Genomic DNA, 11513 nt, shown 5'->3' with positions numbered 1-11513 from the left:
GAGCTGGGTTCTGATTGGATGAATCATCAGAGCTGGGTTCTGATTGGATGAATCATCAGAGCTGGGTTCTGATTGGATGAATCATCGGAGCTGGGTTCTGATTGGATGAATTATTGGAGCTGGGTTCTGATTGGATGAATCATCAGAGCTGGGTTCTGATTGGATGAATCATCAGAGCTGGGTTCTGATTGGATGAATTATTGGAGCTGGGTTCTGATTGGATGAATCGGGCCAACATTAGCTGACTGGAACGTCTTCCACAGCTCCGACCTCCACCTGGTTGTAAACTCGAGGAGTCTAACCAGAATAAATGAACTCCATCAGATATCAGTCAGAGGTCAGGACAGGACAACAAAAACCACAGATAACTTTAACTTTGAGAGCCAAAAAACCTCTGGTTGAAATTAAAAATAAAAATTGAAAACCAAAAGTAAAAACTTTGGAGAGGCGGTTGAAGGAAACAGAAAGTTTGTTTTTGCTGCTGTGTGACTCGTTAGTGTTTGTAAAGTGATGAGTTTCAGTCGACTGAGAAAACCAAAGCAGGAAGAAGGAAATGAAACCAGGTGACAGAAGAATCTCACAGCATCTGAAACAACATTAGAATCCACTCATTCACTGTTCTCCTTATCTGTCACCTTCTGTCTATATCTGCATTTATTTATTTAAAAATAACTACAAAAGGTCCAGATTCAAGAAAATGATCCAAACTAAAGAAGATAAAAACAAACTCAACCAGAAAACAGTCAGATTATTATTATTACTAGAGGAACAGCTGTAAAATGGTTTAAATCCTATTTATCTGATAATTCCAGTTTAGTAATACTGATAATGACTCTTCTCAGTTAGTCATGGAGTTCCTCAGGGTTCAGTGCTTGGACCGATACTCTCTCTAATAGAGTTTGATGGGAGATCAGATTTGTCCCAGTCACAGCTTCCTTCTAAGGAGCTCCTGTGAAGTACGCACACTTCCTGCTGAGCGTTTCTGCCGAGGCTGGTTCTGTTGTCTGTTTGTGGACTCACTGCTGTCGTAGATGGGCTCAGAAACCACGGGCTCGAGCCGCCTGGAGAAGCCTCCGTCGCTGTCGGGGAGGAACGCCGTGAACATGAGGCGGACCACGCTCAGGTCCATGTCTTTGGCCTGATTGGCTGCTGCGATGCTGATGATGCTGCGTTGGTGGTCTGAGGACGAACAAATGTGGAAAACTGATTAAAACTGAGGAGCATCTCAGTCCACAAAAGTTACAGAAATGATTCATTTCCAAACTGCAGCGGCGTCTGAACCCGAGCAGCTGGAGGGCTCACGGACCGGAGAGTTCCCGCGGGATCCGGACCTCCCCCTGCAGGGCGTCGATCTCTGGGTGGATGGAGAGGCCGCTGTTGTATCCCATCCTGAGGGCTTCAATCATCCTCTCCTCCAGAATCTTCACCACGTTCTTCTTCGTCACATGGAGGATCCCCAGGTTGGGAAAACTAACGGAGACCCAGAACATGTTTCATTAGGTCATGAATTCAGCTGCTTTTATTGAGCTCTGACTTTATCTGATTATTTATTTATGCTGCCAATCTACCAGGAATGAAGCAGATTTATTCATATCCATCTGGTTTTATTCGGCTTTAGTCATGATTTTCATTTCTCATCCCTCCCACGGTTCTGGAAAAACCCAAACAAATATTTCATCCTGACCTGCGTCTCGATCTGAAACCGGGAGCTCTGACGTGGACAAACATCACGAAAAAATGCTAAAATGTCCCCACAGACGTCAGTGGGATTCAGCTGAAGTGACAGAACTTTAGATCTTTAATCACAGGTAAAGATGGAGGATTTATTTAACTTCTCTTTAAACAGGAAGTGAAGGCTCACATCTCCTCCATCAAACTTTCTTCCTCCTGTGTTTCCATCATGCCCGCCCCCATCGATCCTTCCTGTCGTCTCTAATCAGAGCTCTGATGTTCAGGAGGATTCAGAGGAACAGGAAGAGGACTGAACCTGATCCTTTCAAAGTAAAGCTCACTCTTCAGAATAAGAGTCTGGCTCAGATTATTATAATTTAAGTCCTGACTTCCTGCTGGGCTTTAGAGAAGACAGTTAAACTTAAATCCTTCAGCTTTTCTACAGTAATATTCTAGTTTTATTTCTGGCTCTTTGGCACTTTTTGACCGTTTTTAAATAATTTTACCTGCCTCGGGTCCATGATACTGTCAGCACCTGAGTACCGGACAGCTCACCTGGTTTTTGTTTTTGTTGAGTATTTTGCACTACATTTATTCTGAAAAGTGCTATAAAATCGAGTCGGATGAATTTATAAAGCCAGACTTTCTACATGTGGGTCCAGTGAGGCCTTCTGGAGGCTGAGGTGGGCGGAGCCACCGCCTGGCTCCGCCCCTGGCCGTGGCGATGCAGACCTGATGCTGGAGTCTTTGGACTGCAGGTCAGCGATGCAGATGCCTTTATCGCACTGTTTTCCCACCAGGCTGTGAGCGTGGAGCTGAGGGGCGGAGGTCAGCGCCGTCACCAGCTGGACCACCACCCGGGCCTGACCCTGGTAGTTAGAGATCTGAAACACAGAACAGAACCTGTGATCCAGCAGTCTGGAGACGGCAGCTGAAGGCCTCCGAGGAGGAGAGAAGGTGAGATCTGCTCCCACAGATGAGTCACGCAGGCTGCAGAATCTGGACTTTTTGTGTGGTTCTGTGGGTCACAGATGACTCGCCATCATCTCACCTCCAGAACCACCTGAGGCCAGCTTTGTTCCAGTGCGTTTAGACAAAACACAAACTCACAAAAATAAGAAGAATTAAAGTTTGAAAGGTGACTGGTTTCTGATTTTTGTTTTGAAACAACTTAAAAGACAAAAAAGGAAGAAACATTTAACATTCATCAGAAATTAGACTGTTTTATATTTCCTGTAATAAATGTCAGTTTCATCACAGATTAGAGCTTTTTCTTCCATAAACCTTCAGTCTGACACTCTTCCCTCTGCAGCAGTTTTTCATTTTCAGTCCTGATCTTAAGGTGATTCCTGTTAGCTCACAGTTACTGAAGGAAATCAGATCAGAAATGTGCCTGTTTTCTGCCGTTTGTCTTTCAGTCGTGTCGCTGCAGATATTTGCCTGCAGGAGCGTCGCAGCTGCTGCAATAAACACAAGACCACTTCCTCTTCCCGGTTCTACTCGAAAACAAAACGCGAACAAAGTTCCTAAAATACAGCGAGAGCTGCAGCTCGAGGGTTTCCTGCTTCAAGCAGGTAGAGTCTGAAGAATCCTGAAGAGTTTCACACAAACAGGCACATCTCACGCATATTTAACGGGATTTCACAAACAGAAATTATAATTCTTTGTTTACTAACGGTTCTCCTCATGTGTGGGTGGAAACAGTCCGGCTCTGAACCAGAACTAGGTGGAACCGTTCCTCTGGCTCGAGGGGAGTCTCGGGAGTCCAACAGATCTGGGTCTCGTCTGCAGTAATAAGGACGTTCTCCGGTCTGTCGTGGTGAAGGAGCGGAACTCTGCGGTTCTGAGGTTTGGATCAGGACTGAAAGAACCGGATCCTGGATCCAAGCAGCTGAAATGATCCGATTCATTCAGAGGAGAGCCGCTGCTCCTCCTCATCAAAAGGAGTCAACTGAGGAGGTGATTAGGATGTCTCCTGGACAGATCCATCTGGGAGTAGAACCCGGGTCAGACCCAGAACTCTCTGAACCTTTCTGTTGGGATCCTCCAGGAGGAGCTGAAGGGAGGTCTGGGTTTTCCTCCTGGACCTGCAGCCTCCAAGAAGCAATAAGATGGAAGGAGTGGATGAGACACAACAATCAGAAGATGTCCAGCAGAACCATCAGCTCTGAACTGACAGAACCCTGTTGGACCCGGGTTAGAAGTCTGGACTGAAGTGTGGCCAAAGTCCAAACCGTGACATGGAAACAAGCAGCTCAAAAACATAAAACCTGCTGCAGTCCAGATGTGAAACATTTCTCTGGAGCAGACGGTTGGTTTGAAGCTCTGCAGGCTGCGCTCCTTTCTGCAAACAGAACCTGAAGCTTTGAATTTGTCCTTATTCTGAAATCTTGCTCCTTCTGCTGCAGAGTGATGTGATGTCTGAGGTGGAACAGCTGAGGCTGATCGTCTTCTGGAAACTGTTCAAAGCTGCATCCTGTCAGTTCAGCTCTTTAAAAACATCAGAGCGACAAATCTTCACAACTCAGAAACCTGAGAGCAGTTTCAGCTTTAAGCTGTCAGCATCTGAACAGAACCAAACAGAACCCGATCAGCTGTAAACCTTCAGTAAACACGGATCATGCTGGACACGATGTCTGCTAGAACAAGAACAAACGAAGGGTTAACGGTGTCAGTGATTCTGGGTCGGAGTGGGTGCCGGCGCCGAGCTGAAACTCATCACCTTTCCTGTTTGTGATGCAGCTCTGCTTCCCTGTAATCAGCTGTGGGCGGCGAGGAAATTCCCAACAGACATGAAAGGGTGCTGAGGTGTGTGTGTGTGTGTGTGTGTGTGAGAACGTCTTGGACAGGTCCAGACCAACAGAGGATTCTTCTGAACCTGGGCCTGTGTAGAACCAATCAGAGCAGGATGAGAACATCAGCAGGTTCTCCCAACATCTGGACTAAAGTTTGCTACCATGAGGAGAACCGGACCTCAGCAAACAGAACCAGACTGCACAAACTGTGCTGCAGTCATGAAGTGGAAGAAAAGCCTTACTTCCTGGTTCTTCATTCTCACATCCACGCTTCATGTAAAAACATGAACATGTTGAAAATGTTCCCAAACCTCACAGGAAACAGGAGCAAACCTGCGTTTAACGTCATGTTCGTGTGGGTTTTTCTGTCAGGGTCATAATGAATTATTATTATTATGAATATTTAAAACAAAAAGTTTAATGTCACGACTTTCTGTGTGCTCAGAAAGAACAAAATCAAGATCAGAATCAGGATCAAAGTTTGACTAATCATGATTATTTCATAGAAATCAGTAACAATTAAAAGCAAACTAAAAATCCTGATAACATGAATGAAGCAGAGCGATTTAACAGCTCATCAGTTCTGAAGCAACAGAGGCGTCATCATCATCATCTTCATCCCACAGGTCGTGACAGAGCTGAAGGGGTTTTCCCGCCTCAAACACACCTTCAGCAGAGCGCACGCATCTACCTGCCCGACCCTGAAAAAGGCAGCTTTCCTGCTTCCTGTGACTTCCTCTGACTTCCTGTCATCTGACCACAAACTGTCCAGGAGCTGAGCGTGACATCACTGCTGTCCGACCGGGGCACGCTCAGTCGCTCGGCCTCTTCCTGTAAGACTCCTGACTTCACTGGTGGGTTCTCCGGTGTTCCAGAGAAGATCTGTTAGAACACGTAACCGAGTGTGTGAAACACAGAGGCAGCAGCAGGAATCTGGGGATTTCCTCTCAGGTTTTCATGGTTCGGTCCCAACATGTGGGACCGAAGCTGAGACGGCCGAGGAGACGCAGCCAAACCGTAAAACTCAAAGGTCAAAGGTCACCCTGCACTGAAACCACCAGGAGACAAAGCTGGGCTGAACTCGGGTCAAGTTATACAATTTCTGTAGAGACACTGAGCTGCCTCCTCAGTCAGCTGTCAATCAAACACAGCTGTCAATCAAACCTCTAAAACTCTGACTCTTCAAAACCGAACATCAAGTAAATTCACTTCATTTAAACATCTAAAGTTGTCTGAGTTCCAGATCAGAACCAGAATTTAATCCTGTTTTTTGTTTCCTGGTTTCATCCTGATCTTTGCTGACAGACAGACAAACAAACGGACACAACCGGAACCAGAACCTCCTGGTGGAGGAAACTAAAGGCTCACCTGTAGGAGCAGAGAGCAGATTTTAACTAAGGGTCACCTGGGACCTTGACCTTTGACCCCTGAGCCGTGCAGCATTCCTACATCACAGAGTTAGAGCACCAGGTCAGCTGTGATGTTGACCTTTGACCCGATCAGCACCTCAGAATGAAGTGAAACCTTCATCACTCAAACTGACACACAGGAAGTGTTACCTTCACGGTGGGGTAGGTCTTCTTGTTCTTCTCACTGGAGGCTCCCGGCAGGCCGCCGTGAGACGGCCCCTCGCAGCCGTACCTGAACCTGAAGCCACGCTGGAAGACACGGAGAGGGACGAAAAGACAAAATATGAGCTCATTCCTTCAGAGAACAGTTTAAACTCAGTGAGTCGGATCGTCACAACTTCAGCTCGTTGAAGGACCTCAGACAGCAGTTTATGGACTTTTATGACCGTCTTTAAACCTTTTCTGACTTGAGTGACGTTTATAAACCTGATGTTTTTGTTGACAGCAGAGAACCAACTTTCTGTTTCTGAATGTTGTTTTAAATATCGACACAGCGTAGGATAAACCTGCTTCATCTCCGAGTCGTACCTGTTTGGGCTGCTCCACAATCTGCAGGAACGGTCCGTCCACTGAAAACACAAAACATTTCATTCAATCAGATGTTAAAGAAAAACTTTCACCATTTTACTGCCTGCAAGTTGAACCTGACGCTCGTTTTATGTCTTCCTCTTTGTGCAGAGATTAAATGATTCCAGCTGTTATTGTTAGCAGTAATATTTAATGTTTCTACAGATTCAGTCCAGTTTTTCTATGCAGCATCTCTGAACCAGTTAACTCCCAGTAAAAAACAGTTTAACCTCATTATTATTCAGTAAAACATACTTGGACCCAGGGTTATTTTGAAACATGGAGTCATCCTCAGTGTTTCTAACTGATTGTTGAAGCTGATGTAAACTGGAGTCACCATTAAATGGAGAGAAATAAATGTTAAAGTGTGCAGAATAAAACCAAGTGTGAAAATAAAAGCCACAGAGCTGCGATGTGTGAGGGGAAACACTTCCTGTGCAGCTCGGAGCCGAGCTGAAGCTTCTCTGAAACACCGACAGGAAGCTCACATCTGGAACATCTGACAGCTTCCACCCAGCAGGTTGTATAAAACCTGCCGGCCTCGTGAAGTGGTTCTGATCAGTGGTTCTGATCAGTGGTTCTCCAGACCCCGCCCCCCCCCCCCCAGCGTCGGTGTGACGGTGTTACTGTGAGCTTCTGCAACATCCTGTCTCCAAGCTGCTGCAGCCACTTCCTCGTTCAGCCGTCAAACCAGCCGAGCACTTTCACATCTGCTGAGCGCTCTGCTTCCACTAAACGGACTCCTCTTCATCAGTCAGTCACTGTGAGCGCTGAGACGCTGTCACAGTCTGTAGTCGACTGCACAGCAGTTGCTCCACGTTTGACTTCTTTGTTTCTGTTTCTAAGCTTCGTCCCGTCCTCGGCCTTCATCAGGGGTCTCTGTGGGACTGTCCCTCCAGTGGGAGAAATCGGTGATGATGTCACATTTATTCCCCCTTCATGAGACTAAAGCACAACTACAGAAAGGCAGAAATATGAGGTTTCTGCCGACTGTGAAAGGCCTTTTAAACTCCAACTAAAACAGAAACAAATACTGAATGATAGAGGCACGCAGTGATGCCACATAAAGTTTCCATCTTTCTGTCCCTCTGAGGAGGTGTTTCTGTCTGCATGACGTCCTGCTGCCATCCACGGCCCTCGTTCATCTTCAGCGTGGCGCTGAAACAAAACGGGAAACGAAAGCAGAGGGTCTGTCCCCGTGTCACCACCGAGGACACGTCATGAAACTCCTCTTTCACTTTATCTTCGGTTCCCCCCACAATCATTTCGTTTTTCCAAAAAGAAACTTTCGGATGTGTTTTCCTTCCTGCGGCTGAGAGACAACAGAAACATCTGTTTAAGCTGTGGGTTTCGTTCTGTTCCACCTGCCACCATCAGGTGAACAAAGTCTTCATTCAGGCCTCCAGGTCCAAACAAAGCTGCCGTTGTCCAAAACAACCTCCACCTCCGTCCGTCAGCTTGTTTGTTCTGCAGCTTAAACCAGACCTCACTTAAAAAGCAGTAAATTTAACATCAAATTTAGAAGTCCACCTTCCTTCAGCTCCAGGGTTTCAGGTGTCAGGACCTAATGAATCTGATCCGGTTCTAAAATGATCCAAATCTTTCCTCAGCAGAACCAGAACACAACAGGTTCCACCGAGTCGTTATTTATTCAACAGAACAAGAAGTTAAATCTGGTTCCAGCCTCAGGACCAGGAGCTGCTGAGGTTCTGCTGAGGTTCTGCTGCTCTGGAGCTCCAGGTGTGAGTTAACACAACGCCAGGGCGGAAAGACATCAGCAATGACCTCAGAGAAGCAGCTGCTGCTGCCCATCAACCTGGGAAGGGTCAAAGGTCATTTAGAGTCCATCTTTCTACAGAGAGGAAGATTATTCACAAGAGGAAAACAGCAAATTCACCCTGAAGGTCAGACCATGCAGTGCTCAGACTCTACAGGCCTCAGTCAGCCGGTCAAAGGTCAAAGGTTAAAGCCTCTTCTCTCTAAAACCAACATGGCAGCTCGACTCGGGTTCATCTGAAGGAACCAGAAGACTTCAACCAATCATTAACAGCAGGAAGAACTTCCTCTTCAGGATTTATTTTAAACCCTAAACTTCAGACAACCAGTCCTTTTTTTTACCTCATTTAAATGTTTTACTACAAATAAAAACTATTAAAATGAGGCTTAAAACACAAAGTAAAGATGGCACTGACTTTAAAATAAATACAAACTGTTTAATGAATAAAAGGCTGAGAACCTGACGGAAAGACCTTCAACACAAGAACCTTTAAAAGAACTTACAAAGGTTTTAAAATGGTTCCTTCCGCCTTTCAGTGAACGGGTCAGAACCCTGAACGGGTCAGAACCTCCTCACAAAGACCAGCTGATCGGACCGAAGAAGGAAAACATGAGAGACGATCCGAAGACAATCACAGAACTTTAACTGTGTGGTTCTGACAGAAACATCCAGCATCCAACAACATCCAACAGCATCCAACAGCATCCAACATCTTTCTTCTCTAAAGGGTTTAGAGCCCCAATCAGGACCGGGTTTAGAGCTCCAACAGGACCGGGTTTAGAGCTCCAACAGGACCGGGTTTAGAGCTCCAACAGGACCAGGTTTAGAGCTCCTAACAGGACCGGGTTTAGAGCTCCAACAGAGTCCTGATGCTGAATAAACCCAGACAGGAAGCTGTCCAACAGCTGCTGCAGGTGTTGGACCGGAGACACTCACCTGTCCGCAGAGACGTCGTCTGAGGCATGGCGGCAAAATGAGAAAACTCCCAGGAAGGATCCATCATTATGTTGTCAAACATCTGCAAACAAAACAAACATCTGTAAACAAGCAGCAGCTGAAGGACAGTCCTCCGTCAGGATGTTTCCCACATTTGCAGCCCTAAATTTAGCTTTTAGCTGCTGTTCAGCTGCTTGAAGCTTTTAGCTCGTTGTTTTTACTGACTCTGAATGTCTATAAACTTGTAATAAATATATCTCTGTTTTCACATCTGTTCTGTCACAAACATCAATAAATAAAAAACCTGTCTTCCAATCAGATTGGGTCGGGTGGCGAGCTGCAGGTGAGCCTCAGGTGAGCTTACCTGTGTGGAAGGATGCAGGTAGTGGTCGTCTCCGGCCATCGTGTCTGCAGACAAACAGGAAGCATGAAAACAAGAGGAGCAGGCGGACGAGCTGCTCTCTGTGAGGAGAATCATGAAGCAGTTTAAATGTGTTTCTGTTTATTCTCAGGTTTGTTGATGTCTGCAGATAAAAACGTTTTGTTTACATTGAGTGTAGACCCACACCAGAGTGAACTCCTTCAAACTGCACCGTGTGATGTAGATCAGGAGAACCTTTTTGATGTTTGATTTCAAACTTTGCAAAGAGACGCTTTAATATTTTTCCAGAACTGAGACATTTATGTAAAATTAATAAAACTACTTTTTTTAGGGTATAGTGATCAGATCGATAAAAACAACTAAATCCGTTTTTTTCTGCCTTCAAACTGTGCCTGGATCAGGTGTAATCATCAATATGATCGATTGATTTCTGATTTCTGATCCCTGCTGCTGGAGCCGCGCGTCCCCGCGCCGCTCCTCGTGAACGCGCCCGTGCGTCAGTTAGCTCCGATGCTAACAGCTAACCCCGCCACGGCGCTGTTCCTGTTGTTTATCCCGTCAGAACAACCGTTACCAAGTAAACAACAACAACCAACCGGGAGCTCCACACCGGCCGTGGGGCTCCAGCCGGACGGACTCCGTGTGTGGCCGGGCTGGCGGTGCTGCTAACGGCTACCTGTTCCCGCTGCCCCGGAACGAGTCCCGGAGGTTCCGTCTGCGCAGAATCAATGCCGAACCCCGCAGACAAATCTGATATTTTTAAATACCTTAAGATTTCGCGTTAGGGCAATAAACTACAGGTGTTTTTTAATACATATAACAATTAACTAATTAAGGACGTTGTTTCGGCATGTAAGATATGAAAATAGTTCTTTTTACTTTTTTGTCTAATCATTTTGTCCCCTGTTACTATAAATAAGAGCGTCCAAAGTTCAAATAACAGTTAAAATTGACAAGAGAAAATATTTAACTTGAAATAAACGAATGCCGAATTTACTGTTGGGTTGTATAAATATAAAATCTGCCTTCAAAGAAACTCTGCAGCGTTTCTGGCCGCTGATAAATAAGAATAACCTGACAGTGAGGCGCTCATTTACCTGCTGGCTAATATAAGGAAGTAAAGCAGCACAACAAAGCGGGCTGTCAGGGTTCTAACGGGTCACGGAGAAGTTCGGACCCGGACTGCGCATAAACACCGCGGTGTGTGCGGTTCCTGTGAGGGTCGTCATGTGTAGTTAGCAGGTGGTTACCTGGTTAGCTCGCTCAGACAGGTAAAAGTCAGTTTGTCAGCATGAAGTGTGACTCGTTCCGCTTCGCTTCAGTTCATTAGTTGTTCGCCATCATGCCGAACCAGCCGACCCATTTACAGCCTCGGTCAGTTCAGTCACAGAACATCCTGACGGTCCGGAACCACGAACAACTTTTAATCCACAGAGGGAAGGGAAAGTTCAGTCTTCCAGGTGAAAAGGAGCTCGTCTCAGAACAAAATGACTTGATTTCCTTCCCTGTTGGAAATTCCCTGTGACGTATGCGTCACAAAGATAGGTAGAAAACGAAGATGTCTCACTCCGAGGAAAGAAAATATTTAAACTACAGGCGCAGATAAACATGTTCCTGAAAGCTCACTGAAACAATGCTTTTGTTTAAGTGATTAGATTAAAAGCAGTGGTCTAATGTCATAATCTGCATGCCTTTAGTGGGATAGAATAAACAAAAACATGGAAAAAATATTTGTTATTTATTTACAAACATGATAAAATAGAAAAGAGGTTTGTTGGAAGCCTTAAAGCAGAAACTGAAATAAGGAACACTGAGTGGACAGGGTAAGGGACAGGGAGGAGGACAGGGAGGGGAACAGAGAGAGAGACAGGGAGAAGGACAGGGAGGGAAACAGAGAGGGAGACAGGGAGGGGGACATAGAGGGGGACAGGGTGAGGGACAGGGGGGAGGGCAGGGAGAGAGACAGGGTGGGGGAC

General features: G+C 45.9%; 1 protein-coding gene across 1 annotated transcript in view; it reads right to left on the bottom strand.

Annotated features, from left to right (window-relative positions):
* nfkb1 (nuclear factor of kappa light polypeptide gene enhancer in B-cells 1) overlaps nucleotides 1–11061 on the bottom strand; it is a gene marked incomplete at its 3' end in the record, with an annotated part of 15421 nt that extends 4360 nt beyond the window's left edge. The window contains exons 1-8 of the mRNA XM_017404165.2: nucleotides 10788–11061; nucleotides 9520–9563; nucleotides 9156–9237; nucleotides 6404–6444; nucleotides 6026–6124; nucleotides 2404–2555; nucleotides 1307–1470; nucleotides 1021–1179 (exon numbers count right to left, since the gene is read on the bottom strand). Of these exons, the coding sequence (XP_017259654.1) occupies nucleotides 1021–1179; nucleotides 1307–1470; nucleotides 2404–2555; nucleotides 6026–6124; nucleotides 6404–6444; nucleotides 9156–9237; nucleotides 9520–9558 (736 nt within the window). The remainder of the gene's footprint in view (nucleotides 1–1020; nucleotides 1180–1306; nucleotides 1471–2403; nucleotides 2556–6025; nucleotides 6125–6403; nucleotides 6445–9155; nucleotides 9238–9519; nucleotides 9564–10787) is intronic.
* Nucleotides 11062–11513: the final 452 nt, after the last annotated feature.

Source organism: Kryptolebias marmoratus, unplaced genomic scaffold (assembly GCF_001649575.2).
Source record: "Kryptolebias marmoratus isolate JLee-2015 unplaced genomic scaffold, ASM164957v2 Scaffold106, whole genome shotgun sequence".
NCBI lineage: Eukaryota > Metazoa > Chordata > Actinopteri > Cyprinodontiformes > Rivulidae > Kryptolebias > Kryptolebias marmoratus.
Note: the sequence above shows the minus strand (reverse complement) of the source record. Positions and strands in the feature narration are given on the sequence as shown.